The sequence below is a fragment of the Topomyia yanbarensis genome, chromosome 2 (assembly GCF_030247195.1).
Source record: "Topomyia yanbarensis strain Yona2022 chromosome 2, ASM3024719v1, whole genome shotgun sequence".
Lineage (NCBI taxonomy): Eukaryota > Metazoa > Arthropoda > Insecta > Diptera > Culicidae > Topomyia > Topomyia yanbarensis.
Window position 1 is genome coordinate 458,936,018 of NC_080671.1, and position 21,372 is coordinate 458,957,389.

The following is a 21,372-nucleotide window of genomic DNA, read 5'->3' on the forward strand; positions in this document are numbered from 1 at the left end:
TTTGACTAAAATTGTGGGATTAAAAACTGGAAATACATCCAAACTCCAATTATAGTAAGTTTAGAATTATTAACGGTCATAAAAAGTATATTGGCCACACCCGACGGATATTCCAGGGGGAGTAAACAAAATACAGTACGGAGCAAACCCAATGAATATAAATAAGTATTAAAGTTCTCAGAACCGCCTCTGTTGCGCCAGAAACATAAAAACAGGTTCCTGTATTCTAAATTTTTTATTCACACGCATAGCTGTCAATGTGTGATGCCGGATTCAGATAAGCGCATCAATGAATTGTTTTTGTGGTTGTACGTTCCAGTTTGTTGACGTTCTATATAAAGTTGTACCGAGTTTTTAATGTGTTCAATAAATATAGTTTGTCTTAATTGTTTGCGTTTTATTCCCCTGATATAGGGACGATCCGAAGGCAGGCATGTCCAAACACGCCACGGCACCGCGTGCTGCATTAGAACACTGCAACCGGGCGTATTGAGATTAGCACCCCATACCAGTGCTCGATGCGAAGCACCGGTGGATTGCGAACGAAGCACCCGTGTCGGTCGCGGTGTTTTATTTTCGACCCGGTGCTTGCATAGTTCGGGAAGCACTCGTGCCGGGTGTTTAAAAATTTTAGAGACACCGGAGCCGAGTGCTTTCAACTTCGGTTAACACCTCGGAAATTCTTTGCCTTTGCACCCGAAAGAGAATTTCCAAAACTGCTAGCATCAAAATAGCAGAAAATACAGGACCTCAATGCATACGGATATCGCACATAGGGTGTTTAGCTTATTTTCAACTCATTCCTATTGTCAGAAATTGGATGCTATCTTTGTTCAATTCATTCATTTCGGTTCAATAGTACATATATTCAAACTGTTGGGATTTTTGTTATTACAAGGGATTCGCTACTGATTTTTGGACATCCTATTCGGTATTCTGTATGATAGGATTAAAAAAGACAAATCACGTCGAGATGGACCCTTCCTAGGAGATTTTTTTCCGTAATTTACTCTTTCCCAGTCTGTCTGTCCAAAGCACTATTTACACCTATCCAATCCGTTTCGGTGCTGGTTCAGTACCGTGCACGGGCGCCAATATTCTTTCATACAATTCAAATGCGAGTATTTACTTGTCCGGCACGGCACCATCCCGGACAAGTGTCACGTCATTGGATCGGATCGGAAAGGTGTAAAGTTGGCTTAACTCTCGCTGTCATTCTCTCGCCGGACTCTCTCTTGCTGAATCACACGACTTGTTATATGATTTCTTTTCATCACACGAAAAAGGATCCAGTGTTTTTGCTTATTTAGTGTTCGATTGCGCGTAGTTCGGTGTTGCCTGTTGTGCGGAAATTAAAAAATAGAGTCGAAAAATGTCAGCAGTTAAGCGTCCTAAGCTCTCAAAGGATGTGGCAAAATTAGTCACTGAGTGTTTCGTAAGAGAAGGAGAGGGAACCCCTCCAAAGTGTGTCATGTGTTCAAAAGTGATTATGACCGACAAGTAGATCAGTTTAAAGAGGCACCTGCAAGCGGTACATAGTGATGCCTACAACGATATGGTAAATTCTGCGGATGTAGAAAATTGCCGACCTACACGAAAAATTCTCATGGTCTCCGTCCCCATCGATAACAAGTTGCTGGTGGATTTGACTGTGAAAATGGTTACGACAGGTGGCTTAGCGTTCAATATGCTCGATCAACCCGGCCTAGCTGATTTGCTTGGCACGCTAACCAAAGCTTTGAAAGTACCGAATATTACCCGTAAGACCATTCCAGAAGATGTAGAGAAAACTGCGCTGGCGTTTAAACGAGAAATGAAAAATGAGCTGAAAGGCAGAATGATCTGTTTGAAGGTGGACTCTGCCACCCGTAAAGGTAGAAACGTGATTGCTGTTGCCGTACAGTTTATAAAGGGTCGTACATTTGTTTTGAGAACCATGGGAGTGTATGATTACAATGCTTCTCAAACTGCTGAAGCATTAAAAGACGAGATAATACGTGTAGTAAACACGTTTGATGTTGACACTAATCAAATTTATTCGATTAGTACTGATAACGGAGCAAATTATCTCAAAGCTGGTCGACTTATTCATGAAGCTCAAAAAGGATGCGATTTTATTGATTACGACATAGATCTTGAAGAAATTGACGAACACGACTGCGATGGAACCATTGAGGAGGAATCTGCTCTGGAATTTATTACGAACGCAATTTCTGATAGTGTTAGATGCGCAGCTCATACTTTACAGCTCTGCGTATACGATGCAATCAAGAAATTGAAACTAAAACCAATTTTAGACAAAATAAAAGCTACTGCAAGGCAGCTTCGGACGAAGCAGTAAGTATCATTGATCAGTAATTACGTACAAGCCTGCATTGGTTCTTCTGGTTTGTACACCTATCTGTATGTGTGTATTTATGCGTCTGTTAAAATGTCGATTTTGTCAATTCGTATATTGTAGTGAAACTGTTCTAGGGTTGTTCACCTAATGTTTGCGATAGTGGGTCGTACGTCTATAACACGGTGCTATAATGTACTTTTCAAATGATTTTGTGTAGGTTGTAAATTTCATCACATGCAAACACAAAAACAAGTATATCTACAAAATCCGGATTTTTAGCAATAAAAACCTCGGCACTAACAAATTCACTACGCTGTCGTTTTCTAAGCGCTTTTCATTGCAATGATTCTGCAAACCAGAAGAATTCAACATTCCATTGAAATGCTATGTTATGTTCTTTTGTTAGAAATACTTTGGTACTTTACGATTTTTCATAAAATTGCTCTAAATTTTTATAAAAGAACGTCTTTTTTTTCAATAAAGATTTAGAGAGAACAATTAGTTCCGAAACTAACAACCAGATCATCAGAAATGGTTGAAAATTGCCAGAGATACTCAATTATTCAAATTAGAAACTCGCTGAAACCATTGAGGGATTAGTGTGGCAATTTCGCACACCGTTGGATTCTTTAATTACTTCCATATTTTATTCTTCCTATTTTGACTCCAAATTTAACTTACTTAATTTTAAATGTATACGCAATCGTGTAAAAAAGGTCGATTTTTTTAAAATTGTTTATGAGACATGGCATGCAAAATTGTTTATGCATTCATGTGAGCGAGTTTATAATTTGGGCAAAATTGAATAATTCTAACATTTTCAACTGATTTCCAAGATTTGCAAGTTATGAGATACGAAATTATGTGTTCTCTCCAAATTTTTATTGATACAAAGCCGCAACTTTACAAAACGGTTGAGCTATTTACATATTTTACTTGAAAAAATATCAAAATAATGATTAATTATGCGAGTATCAAAACTTCTTCCTGGAAATTAGCTATAAAATAATTGAAATGATTTCTCTCGTACTTATTAGAACTGAAATAAGTAATAACGGAACTATTTCTATAGTTGAGTAAGCGGTTATAAATAGCCATTGGGAAGCTTTCAGCACGTTCATTGTATCCATGGATTAATCTTTTAAAGGTAGTTTTCCTTAGGGAAAGGGAAGCAAACGTTGGTATGTTTCCCCAATATTGTTTCAGCTTAAAGTCGAATATATATTTTTTTTGCATTTTTTCATGCAATTCGCGTGTAGGTCTCTTCACTAAACTCATCAATTTTTTCATGAGATACGTGTTTGTTTCAAATGTGTATTACACCGCAATTTTACTGTACTTTTAATAGAGCTTCTCTTAATACACCAAGGTTCCGTCGGATTTTTGAGCAAAGTGGAGTGAGCGTCCCTAAGTTAGACTGCGATACACGCTGGAATTCCGCATATATTATGTTGGAATATTTTGCAATGAACGAACAGTTCCTCAAAGACTTGATCGAAGAAAATAACAATATTAAATTAACTGAAGAAGACTGGCAATTTATAAAAGAATTCGTCCGATCATTTCATCCAGTATATAGCGCAACAGTTCGTCTACAAAATGAAACAATCATTATGGGAGACTTCTTCTTCATTTGGCTAGAATGTGTGCTGCAACTGGAGGAAATAAATAGTGAAATGGCTTTAACTCTGGTCGCAGCTATGCATACACGTAAAGCAGTTATGTTTGAAGGAAAAGCCTTTCTTGCAGCTCTATACCTTGACCCTCGCATAAATTATGCAGAATCAGAATTTCTCACGGAAGATGAAAAAAGTGTTGGTCTAGCTCACTTAAAAATGATTTGGGAAAGAATCAAGGGTAGTGATAATGAATTGATTACATCAGCTGACGTTCCATCATCTTCAAATACTCCAGTTTCGCGTATCGAAGCAATGTTGAGAAAAAAAGATTCAGCAATAGTTCAGTCAAAACAAACAGTGGATACTAAACTGAGAGAAATGCCACTACGACGTCGAATGCCATCATCAGGTTCAGTCATCGAATATTACTGGAACCAAAGAAGGACCGAGCCTATCCTTTACTCCCTGGCACAAGTCGCTCTTGGTGTACCATGTACTCAAGTTTCTGCTGAACGTGCGTTTAGCGCATTAGGTTTGATACTGACTGATAAACGTTTGCGCCTTAGTGAAAATTTGTCTAATATTTTATTTGTCAAGTTGAACAGCGATCTTTTCGAAAAAATGGAAGGTAGTATTCCATCTAACTGATATCTTTTTTTAATATTATTATATTTTTTATTTATTTTATACTTTGTTTACGATGAGTTTTGCTGTTGAAATCTGAAATAAAAGATCATTCAAAAAAAACAAGTACCACAACTTTTATCTATAGCTCGCAAATGATGAAAGATAGTTTCCTGTTGTCTTTACATTCTACGACTTTACAACTGTCTACTTAAAAAAGAATTTAATGGATAACCGGGAGTAATTGACATTTTGTAAGTATTTGATTTTTCTAAGAGTGTTTTGTTTTGTTTCATGGTTTAAAAATATCTCCTAATCCAACATGCTTTGCATTGAAAAAACGTACGCATAAATGTAATAAAATAAAAGAAAATAAATTAAAAAACTACAAGGGGCAGCCCTATGGGGTTGCACGAGCTGTAGACGTAGGACTATACTACTTAAGCTTGGACAGAGAATGCGCAAAATTTGCAAACGAAAAAAGCAGTCCACACGGTACGCCAGATCTTCATGAAAATCAATCAGCGAATGAATGTTGTTACAGTACTGCTGATTGATTTTTATGAAGATCTGACATACGGTGTGGAAAAAACTGCTTTTTTCGTTTGCGAATTTTACCCTTTCTCTGTCCAATCTTAATGTAAAATATTTATTTTCTTAGTACATTGATAGTAACAATAAATCAAACATATTTGTTACTTATGGTTTAATCACAACCAATCAACATCGAATATTACATATTGAACCAAACCTTCTTGGTTATCAGGTCATTTCATTTGTAGTAGGTGATCGAATCCGATTAAACTTATTTAAGAAGATCTCAGATATAATCACATTTCATATATAGAACAAGCATTCTAGTTGTATTTTGCCATTATTGTAACTTTCCTAAAGTACGCATACAAATATAGAGAAGGTCTTAATCATATATCGAAACTATAAATATACAAGAATCGAAAACAATTTTGTATATGGACAAGATGCGTTTTTGCAACGGTTTTTCAAGTGGCAGTGTATTCATTCATAAATAGGCTTTGTAGTATGTACCTATTATACTACTATAGGCTGAGTGGAAATGAATCACGTGATGGGGAAATGAATCTATGAATTGATCGAACGTAAATAATAAACTTTCGTTGTGCAATTTATTAGATCTGCCTACCTACGCATTCGCCTCAAACATCAGCACAAAGCAAAATGAATCAACGCTGATGATGATGGATAGAGCGAAAGAGACAACTAATACCACAATACTATGTTAACCGTGTTTGCAAATGGAGCTCACATGTACAAACTATTTTGTGTACGAATAATTATACATAAAGTGTGCTGGAAACGAGCACAACACAAAAATAGCATACGGAAAAGCTCATTCGCATTCACTGGGTAGCGTACGAGTCACTGAACCGGAACTCTTATGACAAAATTTTCGTTTCATGAACAACCGACATCGAGACTGAGGAGTAGCTCCTACAGGGCGTAAAGATGAACATTGGCAAACCTCAACAAAAAGCGAGATTTCGAAAAAGTAAATTTCCACATTTATGACTCAGCTATTTCTGATAAAGGTGACTGGGAATCCACAATATTGGACCAGCCCATCGGTTAACTGAACTGTAAAAATTAAATCTCGAGCGCTGGAACTGTTTTCTTTCCGCCTTGGGCAATAAAACCAACAAAACATATTGATGCCCTACACATATGACTTCAGCTCGATCGCTACAATGACGTACTCTTCATTGGGTCGAATGAGGGCGTAGGTCAGCCGTGACAGAACGTTTGTCTAAGTTCGTTTCCGATACTTTTCGTCTTTATGTGTTGGAAGCAGAAGTCACATACCAGCATGATTGTAACACACTCGCTGTGTACACTGGGGCTGGAATACCTTTTCCTTGCCAGAAAACGCCGACAACGGCCCATGATCTGTTTGAAGCGTGAACCTAATGGCTAAAGATTATTCGATGGAAGCTTGTTATGGCAAAGATGAGCGCCAATCTAATCTGATTCTATTTGGTTTCAGCTGGAGGCCGTACAAGGCATACGATGTCACTGTACTGTAGGTAGTGATCGTGCAGTCACCGGTGCTGCTAAGATAGTTGACAGCAAACTGTTGTTGTGAGCACACGTGTTTTCACAACATCTGGATTGTTTTTTTTACGAAATTCCCGGACCTAGTCCGACATACAAGTGATATTCCGATAGACGGAACCAGCAACTGCAAAAATGGCATCATCGGTTGACAAAACATTTGTCATCAACTTCAGAGTTTTACCGACAAAACTAAACTTTCCCGCAATAGCAGAATTCATTACGAAAAATCTCGCTATCGAAGCGACCCAGCTACAGCACCTGCAAGTCAGCAATGGACGTGTCTTCGTGGGCACCGACTCGACCCAAACAGCCCAGGATATAGTACAAGAACACAACGTGAAACACCAGCTTGAACACGCCGGAAAATCCTACAGCATCCCACTGTCAATGGAAGATGGGTCTGTTGAGGTTAGAGTTCATGATCTCCGCCCGAGCACAAGTAATAGACAACTAGCATACAGGATGCGTGAATATGGGGAAACCATCTCAATCCGTGATGAAGTCTGGAAAGACTTTTTTCCTGGAGTCCCTAATGGAGTGAGAATAATGCGCATGAAACTCACAAAACCGATACCGTCGTATGTAATGGTGGACACGACTATGACTCTCGTCACCTACAAAGGTCAAGTCGCCACATGCAAACATTGCAACAAACGAGCTCACTATGCTCAAAAGTGCTCTGAGTATGCAAAATCACTGAAACCGAGCGTTAGCGGTCGCCTAACCCTTGCCGAAATAGTGAAAAATGGTGATAATAGACCAACTTCACAGCAGATCTTTCGCCAGCCTAAAAACCCTAGCTCCTCAGAATTAAAAAATGGTGCACAGCACCACGGATCAAATACATCGCTTGCTGGAAGTGATTCTACAATGGTGGTAGAGTCATCCCAAAACACATCCGAGAGCAGATGCCAGCAACAAACAATGACAATCAGCACCTCCCAAGCTACAACCGATGTTAACACCGTTAGCCTTACTAGCCCATTTGCTGGTTTCGCAGAAGATGATGATTCCATCATGGACAAAACCAGGACCATCACAGTAAACACAAAAAGACCAGCATCACCTCTTGAAAATGACAGAAAAAATAACGAAAAAAGAGTGTCTCGGACTGACACAAGGCAAGAGCAACATTCACAAATTGAGCGTGTGTAATTTCACGAAACAAGCAATGAAAAGGCCATCCAGCCTGAACCAGTCTAGTCAGATCAAAACCATATACAATAGCTTCTTATTTTGCGTCGCTGCCGCAGCACTCGGCTGCAACCAAATACATCATTCAACTAACAATATGCCACCGTCAAGCACTCCCGCTACTGTTACATTGAACAGTTCGTCTATAGCCATCAACAACCGAGAGTGTCAACACAACATAACATTTTCCTCGGTAAGATTTACGGACAGTATATGTCCCGCCGAAGTGAAATATGATACTGCCGTCTTCAGCGAATTTCGACTATCTTCAGCTGCCGTCGCTGCTACTACGTCCCGCCACCACTCACCACGTCAGCGAAAGAAAAACATCACAGCACAATCTTCTGATAAAGCTGCTATACCAACCAACCTATCCTGTCGGCGTAACAAAACACTCACCATCCGAGATGATAAAGTGAACTGCTACCTGTTTCGCCACCGCCACAACAATCGGAATCTGCAAGCAGCTTTTTTGGCTGCCCTGGTAAGCATTCTGGGCAGTATATGTCCCGCCGAAGTATTGTTCGATACTGCCATCCTCAGCAAGTTTCCAATGCTTCCAGTTTTTTTCCGCTGTCGCTGCGACCTGGTGCTACTCGTCTCATAGGCGAAATAAAAACAAACCCAAAATGCAACGTTTCCTTCATGCAGCTGCATTCATCTACTACACGAGTCGTTGGGGCAATAATAACATCATTGAACTGTTCGCCGTCCGTGAAATTTTGACCAGCTACTCGCTTCAACACCGCAGCAACAAACTGTATATACAAGCAGTATTTTTCGCTTCGCTACTTTCACCCTTCCCAGCTCACGTCGCCTCCACTGTGCCAAGGAACTACTCGTGCCGACTGCAAATCAACAAAAAATGCCAAAAACTATATACAGTTGCAGCCTTAGCAACCATCAGGTCGTTCTGTCGGTGTAACAGTAAGATGCCAACGCTCCCCGGCTGTGGTGGAATGAATCTGCTAGCAGCGGTTACAGCTTCCTCGGTAAGCATTTTGGACAGTATATGTTCCGCCGAAGCAAAATATGATACTGCCATCCTCAGCAAGATTCCACTATTCTCAGCTATTGTTGCTACTCCCGTCTACACAAGCAGTTATGTTGGTCTCCCTGCTCCTGCCATTGCCGTGACAACATTCAGCTGGCGGTGTCAACATGTTGTAACCCAGTCTGTGTATGCCTACCATACCATACAAGAAGGACTTGTATGACTGAGGTAGGGTAGCGCACAAGTAAGACCGCTCTCGCCATCTGTTGGTCAAAAGTTGCGGTGCCGATAGCGCGCGGATAAATTTATCTCTTGGCTCCACTCAAATTTGTTCATCTGATCAACTCGAACGAAATGAGTGATTTGAAAAACCAACCTTTTTGCCCTGGATTGTTTTCCCAACAATCGGTGATTTGTAAAGGCTATTTTGCCTGCGATTTGAAAGGAAATTCTTTGTCCCATATTATTGCACAAGAGCAGCGGTCAGTAAAGCGGGTCTGAGATCACCCATACCGCACGCGTAGCCTCACTTTAGTGGAGATTGTTAGCTAGTTCACACCGATATACCAAGCGTGAATAAAGTGATAGCCACGAAGACTGAATCTGTGAACAGTCTTAGCAGTATAAGGTGAGCAAGCTAAAGTACTTTCAGAGCTTGAGTTTTAAAATTGTACTGTTACTTATAGATAATTATTAACGACAGAAGCATTATTAAAAAACGGCTAGAGTTAGTCATACAAAGTTCGGTAAGCCACCTAGCACATTGAACATTTGGTGAGACCATACTAATTTCCCCGTTGAATAGGTAAACCCCATCAACGTGGGGTGTTTGCGTAGGCTTGAAACCGCTCCGGAACCGGCTGTCACACGGCGTGCTAGCGTCGCAACCCTGAATCTCGATATTGTGGGCGCAAGGAGAACCACGTGCGAGAGGCAACGTTAAACACACATCTCTAACTGCTCGAATTCGTCTGAAACCTGACCCGAGCTGCTTGAAAACGCCTGCTGGTCCCGCTAAACCGCCGGCTGCGTGATCGTCCACATTCAAGCCGTTCTCCGACCGTTTCACGTGGTCAGTGATCGAATCGGGCCGAAAATCATCGCAACGTAAAGTTCACCACATGCTTCGCCGTACCAACTGTGACCGCCGATCTACACCGCCTACATCGAGTTCGTGAAGGATCGCCGCTGGAGATTGTGGCAAGTACTTTACCAAGAAAGAAGACCATAGTGTTACGCTAAGTGAAAACTATGTACTCAGGCTTAGGCTAGGTTGCATACCTGCAGGGAAATATAGAAGAGCTCTTAACGATTAACTAGATATACCTTCTTCGCTAAAGTGATCGATTCAAATATTAGTTGTAAATTTCGATGATTTGCTAGAGGCCCAAGAATTATCTTTCGAATCGGTGTCCGTAAGTTGGTCGTTCGGATTGGTCAAATGTTCCAGAGTGTTAGAGCCACTTTTCAACTCGCCCTTTGACGGAGTCTTATAGCCGGACTCAATCTGCGTCGGCAGCCTCCTTTTGATCAAGGAGTGGCGCTGAAGCTGCTGTACGTTGTGTGCACACACGAACGTTACAATGTCAACGAACACTTTTCCCACGATCGAGATGGCTGATATGAGGAGCTACAAGATTGCTACAATCAATTTGAACGCAGTGACAAACGGGACAAAACTCGATGCCCTGAATACCTTTATCCGGTCCGCCGAACTAGATGTTATCCTCCTGCAGGAAGTGGCAACAACAAATCTCAACATACCAGGCTTCATCATTGAGTACAATGTAGATGAGCATAAAAGAGGAACAGCGATTGCAGCACGAAGTTTTCTATCCCTTACGCATGTTGATAGAAGCATAGACTCGAGATTAATCTGCGCACGGATCAATGACGTCACACATCAACGTTTACGCTCCATCGGGAACGCAAAATCGAAACGCGCGGGAAAACTTCTACAACAACGTGCTACCGTACTACTTCTACAACTCCACGAACCGAGTTATCATTGGTGGTGACTTCAATTCAGTTGTAAACCAAAAAGATGCTACTGGTTCAAACGCACACAGCCCAATGCTCAAACGATTCATGACCGCTTCAGGTGTAGACGATAGCTGGGAGGTCCTAAACCGCCAACACGTCGAATTTTCTTTTATTAGGTCCGATTCTGCCTCTAGGATAGATAGAATTCTTGTCACGCCGAATATGCGAGGCTGGATCCGAACTGCAAATTTTGTTGCTACAGCCTTCTCTGATCACAAAGCATACATAATCCGCACTGTTCTTCCAACACTTGGAAATCCACCTGGTCGTGGAATATGGCGTATGCATCCGAGCTTGGTTGATGATCCAGCGGTCATTGAGGAACTACACGTGAAATGGAGGTACTGGACAAGGCATCGACGGAACTTTCGTACGTGGATTGACTGGTGGATTCAATTCGTGAAGCCAAAACTGATCGCCTTCCTTAAAAGGAAATCGTCCATTAAACGGCGCTCATTCCATGATACAATAGAACTGTACTATGCCATGCTTCGTTCAGCCTATGATCGTTATTATGGCGATCCTCACCAGCTGCAAACAATAAATCACATTAAAGGAAGGATGCTCTCTCTCTCCAACGCAGCTATGCACATCGCACACGGTGCTGGAACGAAATCTATATAGCAGGGGAAAACACATCAATTTTTTATATAGCGAACCAGAAAAGCCGCCAGACCGAAACGTCAATAAATATACTGCAGGATGGAGTTGACACAATACGACAGCCAAATGCGATACAGCAGAGTGTACAAGAATATTTTGTTAGATTGTACTCTTCCACTCATCCGGTCGAGAGCAACGACTTCAATCCAGCACATTGCATCCCGCGCGAAAATGAGGCCAATCAACGACTAATGAACGAAATATCTTCCGATGAGGTTCTAGAAGCAATTAAATTGAGCAGTTTACGAAAATCTCCCGGCAATGATGGTTTACCAAAGGAGTTTTATCTAAAGGCATGGCAAGTAATCGAGAGAGAGTTTACTTTTGTCATAAATGAAGCAATGACCTCTAATGCTCCCAAAGAATTTTTTGACGGCGTGCTCGTACTTGTAAGAAAGAAGAAGGGTGACCGATCTCGCTCCTGAATGTTGATTACAAAATATTCGCTAGAATGATAAAAAGTAGAGTTGCCCCCTTGCTTCCATTGGTGCTATCCAAACATCAAAAATGCTCCAATGGAAAGCGTAACATATTCGAAGCCACTGCTCGAATACTTGACCGCATTTGTGAGCTAAAAGCGAACCATAGAAACGGATTACTGGATGCTTTTGACTTCGACCATGCCTTTGATAGGGTAGAGTACAGCTTCCTGACAAGTGCGATGAGCAAAATGAATTTTAATCCCGAGTTGATCAACCTGCTAATTTACTGTACGAACAATAGCTTCTCAAGGGTGCTAATTAATGGCAAACTGGGAAACGAAATAAAAATAGAAAGATCGGTACGACAAGGGGATCCATTATCAATGCTGTTGTTTGTACTCTATCTGCAACCACTGCTTGATAAATTGCAAAGAGAATGTCCACATGCTGTCTTGAATGCCTACGCTGATGATATCTCGATGTTTATCGACAGTGACGTCCAGTTACGAACTGTTATAAACATTTTTGAAGCATTTGCAGTTGTCTCGGGGGCAAGACTAAACACCCAGAAAACCAACGCCATAAAAATTGGTTTAATCAACTTGACACCAGAAAATGAGTGGCTACAGATAGTGAATACAGTGAAAATCCTTGGAATACACTTTGTGGAAAATTTTTCCGAAATGATTGATCAAAATTGGGTTGCGGTTTTACGAGGATTTCAAACGTGTATGTGGATGAACAACATAAGAAATTTGAATCTCGTACAGAAAGTTCTCTTGATTAATACATACATATGGTACACAGCATCAGTTATCCCCCTCCCCAACAAACACAGCGGAAAGTTTATTTCACGAATCGGCTCATTTCTGTGGTATGGGAAAAGATGGACACGGATTGCATTCGAAACTTTGATACTTCCTACGAACAGAGATGGTTTAAACTTGCATTCACCACCCATCAAAGCCAAGGCTTTGCTAACGAACCGCATGATGCAAATGGCTTCGGACTTACCTTTTCTCTGGAGCTTTCTTGAGCACAACGCGAATCCACCCAATCTGTCAAGCGTTCCCCGAAAATACGAGCACATTCGTACAGTAGTGAAAGAATCCGCATTTCTAACCGAAGAAATCGCAAGAGCACCTTGTTCCAGCGTAATATATTCCTACTTCATAAAACAACTAAAGGAGCCTAAAATAGTGAGAGAGAATCCCCTACGCGACTGGAAAATCGTCTACAAAAACATCCATTCCAAATTACTGAATTCGAGTCAACGATCTACGTGGTTCTCAGTTATACATCACAAGCTAATCACCAACGAGCTACTACATAAAATGAACAGAAGAACCGACTCCGACTGCAGTCATTGTTCTGATCAAACCTATACCATCGAGCACCATCTACTTCAATGTAGTGCGAACAAAGCTATTTGGATATACCAACGGAACACCTTCCTAGCGATGGATCGAAGGCTGAGCCAACTACAGCCAGAGGATTGGATCTACCCGGTTCTGAAACATCAATCAAGACGTACACGTCAACGCATATTGAAGAACTTCAGCCAGATGTTATGCTACATGACAGTGTACCACAAGATGAGCGTACTGTAGACGGATACAAATTTTATTTAAATTGTAACTAAATAAGAAATTATAACCAACTGGACAATAAATCTTTTACAAAAAAAAAGATTGCTGACTTTTGAAGCGTCCCCAGCACTGATTTGATGTTCGAAGCGCGGCAAGTGTATTGATACCAGGGCCTAGAGTTCCTATATCTATTCAATGAACGATGAAATTCACTAGATTCATTGTTGTTTTTTTCGCTGCCTCCTTCATAAAAAAAGATGGGGTAAAACGCACCTCCCTCGCCCAATGAAATATGACCATAACTTAGCTACAGCCCACTGCGGGGAGACCTAACCAAGGCCTGGGCCGATTTGACCAAAAGAATGTTGAAAAATCAGAGCAAAAAATAATGGCATAAAACATACTGGAATCATTTTTCCTATATTATTGAGAACCAAGTAAAAAATAGAAGAGTTGCATTTCAAAAATTTTGATTTTTTAATGCATTACATTGCATGTTCACACGTCACGAAATCAGTCATGTAACTGCTAACTTTGTTCACTAGTACTATAATGACATAGATTTGGTTTAAAGCGGGATTTCGTTTCCGTGATCAATATTAAGAGCAGGTACATAAACTGAAAACCTGGTAAAGCTGTTGGGAAGGACGAGATCCCGGTGAACTTCTCTAAAACGGTAAGGAGCACCTGCACCAAATAATGCACCGCATTATTCTAAGAATACGGGCGAATGAAGAATTGCATCACTATGCTGAAGCCGGCGCTAATCTATTCCGACAAAAAGTTAGTGTCGGTTTCTGATGAGGCGAAGCCGAAACGCAACTGTGTAAGAAGAATGGCATGCTAGTTAGCTGGATGGACTCATTTTGTCCCGACTACAAGAAAGGGCACAGACTTGAGTGCGCTATTTACATGGGGATATCTCTCCTGATTTCGGCGTACAAATTACTGTCGCGTATCCTGTTTGTTTAGCAGGCTGAGACCGCTTGAGGAGTCTTTTGTCGGCGAATACCAGGCTGGCTTTCGTGAGGGCGGATCAGATGTTCAGGCTGCGGATGATCTTAGACAAATTCTGGGAGTACAACTTGCAGACCCACCATCTGTTTACTGATTTAAAGGTTGAACAGAGAATGGGCAATAATCGAAAACGAAAAAAGCAGTTATGTAACAACATTCAACATAAGCTGATTAATTTTTATGAAGATCTAACACACGGTGTGGAAAAACTGCTTTTTTCGTTTTCAATTTTTGTCCATTCTCTGTCCAACCTTAAGGCGGCGTACGAATCAATGAAAAGAAATGAGCTGTGGCAGATTATGGTTTTCCGGCGAAACTGATTAGACTGATACTCGCGACGTTGGATGGTTCAAAATCAAGTATTCAAGCAAATGGACGTTTGTTCAGTATTGATCTTGAAGGAGCTATCAGAAGTGCTGGCGTGCAAAGGAACTATCATCACAAGGTCGCATATGCTCCCTGGTTTTGCGGACGATGTTGATGTAATTGGAATCGATCGTAGAGCAGTGGAAGAGGCCTTTTAAGATGGAGACAGCGAGGATAGCCTTAGTCATCAACTCAGCAAAGACAAAGTAAATGGTCACAGGTAAAGAGAGCAGCAGGTCTAGTGGTGTTGGTTCGCAGGTAGTACTTGATGGTGACGTGTTTGAAGTGGTCGATCGAGCTTAGGTCCCGCATCCTGCAAACATGAACAAAATTCGCCTTATGCAAAACACTGATCCTCCCTGTCGAATTGCTTTCCAAATATTAATTCTACCTAAACGTCTAGGAGGATTAAACCTACACTCGCCGTCTTTTAAAGTCAAGGCTCTGCTAACAAACCGCATGATGAAAATCGGTTAGGATTTACCATTTTTGTGGGGGTTTCTAGAGCACAACGCAAACCCTCCAAATCTTTCATGCATTCCAAGAAAATATGAGCACATCCGTACGGTGGTCAATGAGGCAGCATTCCTAACGGACGAAATAGCTAGGGCACCTTCTTCTAGTGTAATATACAACTACTTTTTGAAACAGCTGAAGGAGCCCAAAATAGTCAGGGAAAATCCACAACGCGAATGGAGGAGAATATTCAAAAACATTCACTCAAAGCAGTTAAGCTCACGCCAACGATCAGTGTGGTTTTCGGTGGCTTCTTCCCTGTCGATCTTTATGGCCACGAAGCGTAGACGTTGAGGGAGGCAGATAGGAGAGCATTCGGAGTCTTCGAGAGCGTAAAGTGCTGCGGACAATACTCGGCGGCTAAAGACACACGGAAATTCTACGAGAAGTTGAACCGCTCGCGCAGGGACCACGTACCACAGGCCGACATGTGCAGAGATACAAACGGGAATCTTCTCACGGACCAGTGTGAGGTGATCCAGAGGTGGCGGCAGCACTACGAAGAACACCTGAACGGCGATGCAGCAGACGACGAGGATGGCACGGTAACGCACCTGGGAGCACGCGCGGAAGACATTACACTACCGGCTCCGGATCTCCAAGAAATCCAGGAGGAGATTAGCCGGCTCAAAAATAATAAAGCCGCTGGGGTTGACCAAATACCAAGCGAGCTACTAAAACACGGTGGTGAGCCACTGGCTAAAGCGCTGCACTGGGTGATTACCAAGATTTGGGAGGAGGAGATTTTACCGGAGGAGCGGATGGAAGGTGTCGTGTGTCCTATCTACAAAAAGGGCGACAAGCTGGATTGCTGTAATTACCGAGCAATCACCCTGCTGAACGCCGCCTACAAGGTACTCTCCCAAATACTATGCCGTCGACTATCACCAATTGCAAGAGAGTTCGTGGGGCAGTACCAGGCGGGTTTCATGAGCGAACGATCTACCACGGACCAGGTGTTCGCTCTTCGTCAAGTACTGCAGAAATGCCGCGAGTACAATGTGCCCACACATCATTTGTTCATCGACTTCAAAGCCGCATACGACACTATCGATCGAGATCAGCTATGGCAGATTATGGACGAGTACGGATTCCCGGACAAACTGACGCGATTAGTGAAGGCGACGATGGATCGGGTGATGTGCGTAGTACGTGTCTCAAGGACGCTCTCGAGTCCCTTCGAATCACGCAGAGGGTTACGGCAAGGTGATGGTCTCTCGTGTCTGTTATTCAACATCGCGCTGGAATGTGTAATAAGAAGAGCAGGGATCGACACGAGTGGTACGATTTTCACAAAGTCCGTTCAGCTACTTGGCTTCGCCGATGACGTTGATATTATTGCACGAAACTTTGAGAAGATGGAGGAAGCCTACATCAGACTGAAAAGAGAAGCCAAGCGCGTCGGACTTGCCATCAACACGTCGAAGACAAAGTACATGATAGGAAGAGGTTCACGAGAAGAGAATGAGAACCGCCCGCTTCGAGTTTGCATCGGTGGCGACGAAATCGAGGTGGTTGAAGAGTTCGTGTACTTGGGCTCACTGGTGACCGCCGACAATGATACCAGCAGAGAGATTCGTAGGCGCATCGTGGCAGGAAATCGTGCTTACTTTGGCCTCCGCAAGACACTTCGGTCGAACAGAGTTCGCCGTCGTACGAAGTTGACCATCTACAAGACGCTGATTAGACCGGTAGTTCTCTACGGGCACGAGACCTGGACCATGCTCGTGGAGGACCAACGCGCACTTGGTGTCTTCGAACGGAAAGTGCTGCGTACCATCTACGGTGGAGTGCAGATGGAAGACGACACATGGAGACGGCGAACGAACCATGAGTTGCATCAGCTGTTGGGGGAGCCGCCCATCTGTCATACCGCGAAAATCGGACGACTACGGTGGGCCGGGCACGTAGCCAGAATGTCGGACAATAGCCCGGTGAAAACGGTTCTCAATTGCAATCCGACCGGTACAAGAAGACATGGCGCGCAGCGAGCACGATGGATCGACCAGGTGGAAGACGATTTGCGGACCCTTCGCAGACTGTTTGCTTATAACTCCGGCGACGGGTGAATCATCTTTTGAAAAATGCTCAATCAAATTATTGAGCATTTTTCAAAAGATTTACTATGAACAAAATCAATATTGCCAAAATCGGAACCCATTTGTTGCCAAAAACGTAACTTTTTTGTTACAAAAAATGGAGCATACCAAAAACGAAACGTGCCAAAAACGGAATCTTACTGTACCGATTTTATATTATGCTTGAGTGAATGTGGTATTCGGGTTAATGACATTCGGGTGGTGACCTATTCGGGTTTATGGCGCTCGGGTAAATGGTCCATTCGGGTAAATGGTTTTCGGGCGAACGTCATTCGTGTAAATGACTTTCGGGCGAATGTCATTCGGGCGAATGTGATAGAACCGAGTACGGATAATAAATCCTGAATGTGCGGAACAGGATATCGGCAAGGAAGAGTGATTTAGAGCACAGTAATCGCCCACGAATCTCCATTCTCCGCATTTCTTTTGAACGGGGTGTAGCGGACTGGCCCATGCACTGCGAGAGGACGAGTACCCCAAATCGACCATTCACTGAACTTCTCTTCAAGCGGTTGCTAACTTATCTGGAGTAAGTCGATCATCAGTTTTATTTTCTCGTGAAGCTGATCGGGAACGCAACGAGCCATAAGGTCGGCAATCTGCCCTCGCAACTCCATCATTTCGTCAACGTTGCTGCTTGATGATGTGCAAGCATCTTGTTGGTCCGAAGATTCCAGCCATTTCTACTAATTTGCAGATTATGCCATCGCTGATTGTTAAAATGGCTTTTACATTCTGCATTGCGTTGGAGAAATCTTGATGAGATCCTTTGCTACGCCTAACCCAGCTAAAACCTGCATTTTTGCAAGTAGGTGTGTCGAACTCATGTCTCCCAGATGGCAGGAGGCCAGCCAACGTTTGAGTCGTCCTTGAGCGGAAGCTTGAAATCGGGCAAATAGGCGTGCTTTCACCGAATTTTGTGTGGTTGATGACATTGGCAAGCGCGAATTGATCCTGTGCCTGAGCGAACCACATCACTGGCTCGTTCTTCCAGAAGTCCGGAAGCTTTACAGCAAAATCGGCGAGAATGTACCGCATTTTCCAGGTCTTCGTTTGACATGTCCAAATGTATTAGATTACTTTATTTCATAATTCTTCGATTCAGGGTCACCGATTGTGGTGGAGAAAACCGTAAAGATCAACTCCCTGCTAGGCGGCCATTTTTTCAAGCCAACATCTGCTTTTGTAAAAATCAAAACAACCGAAACAACCCAATGCAAGGGCATGGGCCTAGAAGCGGTTAGGCCCATCATATGTTGACTACTGTCAACATCTGTACATCAGTATAGGGATGCCACCCCCTGATAAAGACGAACTAAATTAACCGTTTACTTATCATGACGCATTGATAATGATTTTCTTCTTTTCTCTTCTCCACTGGGGTTTTAGCACGAATGCACAGGAGGGGTAAAAAGACGGTTTTTCTAATCACGTGGTATATGAACGACTGCCTAGAATATTAGACTGATGACTGCAAATTGTGTGAGGACTCCTTATTTTAGGTTCTACAAAACTCTAGGATCACCACAATCGTAGTCAAGCGGAATTAAATACAATGAAGACGCGTGAATACCTGCGAAATAGCAACCTAAAAAGCAAAGATTCCTGTAACCGATTAAAACTAACTGTAGACTAATCCTGATGAACTAGACAAGAAAATAGAAACTTTCTCTGATATTGGTGCTAGGGCACATAGAAATCGACGATGGCTTATAATCTGGCATACAGGGGAGTTGCCTATAAGTTCTGAGCTTAGAATTCGAACCTAGTAATCTCAACTCAAAGTTTTGTAGCAACTTTGCGGCAGTTTGATGCCCTATCACTTCGCGCACAGCCAAGATCAATAAAATCCAATACTCAAAGAGGGCCACTTAAAACTGCCTTAACCGGAACCGGAGGAACAGTCACCGACCTCCTAACAGGTCACTTTTCCCACAGAGCACATTTCGAGAAGTCGGGGAAGGATCAAATTAATATATGCAGAGAATGCCATGAACAGGATGACTCTAGCAGTCCATGTGACTGTCTAGCAGCCGCTAGAACCAGCATAAGCGCAAAGATAAGATTATTTAGCAACCTATACCTAGCAGAAATTTGAGCATTATGCAATGCTCACAGAGAATTAAAAAAACGATTGCCTTGAACTGCAGCAATGTAACAGCTACTAGATTGAAAAGGACTACTCAGTAATGACGATATCGTGCGTCGTTAGATCGGAAGATATCAAAATACGTAATGCCTAATTAAGAAACGGTCGAGAAACATCGAACCGCAGAAATACTCAAATTATTGCATACTAACCAGGAATTCGTCGACAGACGTAGTTCTCGTATATCCGACGGTTGTTCTGGCGGGTTTCCAACGAGCTCAGTCCACGGGGCCACCGTCGTTCGTGGCAGTTCTCCATTAGATCGTCAAGAATATGCGGCGGGCAACCAGATTCCGACAGAGCTCGTTTAATCATCAGCTAAAATAAAAAAAAGATCGAAATTAGTATAAAGTTCAGCTAATAAAAAAAATCGAATGCTTCGCGCAAAAATCAAACCTGCAGTGCATCATCCGGGGTGGAGATCATTCCACCCCACCGGGTGACACGTGCCCTCGCCAGTCCGTTACACCACCGCGTTACCTCATCCCGTTCCATCTGATCGGCGATGGCTCGCATCGCGGGATTCGACACGCGCATCGCCCTCATAAAATCCTTCACAAGATTCAGTTCCCGCTTCAGTTCATTTATCACAAGATTTTGATCGTTGATTTCGTTCTTCAGCTCGCTCATCTTCTGCTGCTGATTGTGCACTAGCGACCGCAGCTCCCGGAAGCAGTTGTGATCTTTGTATTCATCTTTTGGAATCACAAACCCACAACCCTTCTCGCACGGTAGCGGACGTTTGGGATTGTGCTCGCACTCCTCGATGTGAGTGGCCAATGTGTCCAGCTTGAGGATCAGGGTGCAACCGTACATGGCGTTCTCGCAGCTGATGTTCAGCCGTGACAGTAGATTTCGAAGTATTCTTGGCACTGCTCGGAGATTACTGTTGGTGATGGGATTCCGGTCGACCGGACAGGTCGGTTGACGCGACAGCCACTCGGTGATGCAGGCTCGGCAGAACGCGTGTTCGCATGCCACCGCCTAGAATAAGAATGGATGTGTTAGCCGTTTTGTAGATTATTAAGATATACTTTTCCCATGCCGCGGAACCGTTGAACCAGTAGAGAATCTTTGCCAAGCACAAAATGTTCCCCCGCGGGTTTTCGCTCACTTTAACTCATTTATGGGAAATAGCAGTAGTAGTAGATGTGTGAAGGTGACCCGTTTTTTACCCGCCAGAAGCGGTGGTGAACGTGAATCATAAAAAAACGCCGATCTTCAATTGAGATTGCGTGACCAAAGTCGAAAATAAATAAAACCAATCGGAATTGGAAAAGAAATCATACGCATTTCACTTTCCGTTCGAAGACGTAGAGACTGCCTGGATTGGGTTCAACCACATGCAGCAGGAAGAGGCAAATCAAGCAAGCGGCGTTCGGAACTGGAATAAAGTGAAAAACTTCTCGCTCTCTAAACATCGATCGATGTCGATGTGTTTTGATGGCGTCACAGAGACACGGCGAGACGGTATTGTAGCATTTTTTATCCACAATTTAGGTGATCTAAAGCTACGTTGTGGCTTTCAAATAATTCCACTATGGTTTCTTTTGTCTAGTATATTCTTTCTGATCGGGACACGATCAAATGACGGACTTACCTATGTAACACCCCTAGTAACAATTGTGTTTTTATGGTTCCCTTG

General features: G+C 42.7%; 2 protein-coding genes and 1 long non-coding RNA gene across 3 annotated transcripts in view; 1 reads left to right on the forward strand and 2 right to left on the reverse strand.

Annotated features, from left to right (window-relative positions):
• The window catches only part of LOC131685933 (small ribosomal subunit protein uS12m), a 108,553-nt gene that overhangs the window by 56,598 nt on the left and 30,583 nt on the right, over positions 1 to 21,372 (reverse strand). The gene's annotated exons all lie outside the window — the stretch shown is intronic.
• Positions 1 to 21,372, reverse strand: part of LOC131685932 (E3 ubiquitin-protein ligase NRDP1) — a 39,484-nt gene that overhangs the window by 928 nt on the left and 17,184 nt on the right. The window contains exons 3-4 of the mRNA XM_058969969.1: positions 20,124 to 20,711; positions 19,880 to 20,045 (exon numbers count right to left, since the gene is read on the reverse strand). Coding sequence (XP_058825952.1) covers positions 19,880 to 20,045; positions 20,124 to 20,711 — 754 coding nt within the window. The remainder of the gene's footprint in view (positions 1 to 19,879; positions 20,046 to 20,123; positions 20,712 to 21,372) is intronic.
• On the forward strand, positions 9,420 to 11,460 carry LOC131685943 (uncharacterized). The gene is made up of 3 exons (XR_009304898.1): positions 9,420 to 9,491; positions 9,550 to 9,609; positions 9,669 to 11,460. It is a non-coding gene; the product is annotated as an uncharacterized LOC131685943 (long non-coding RNA).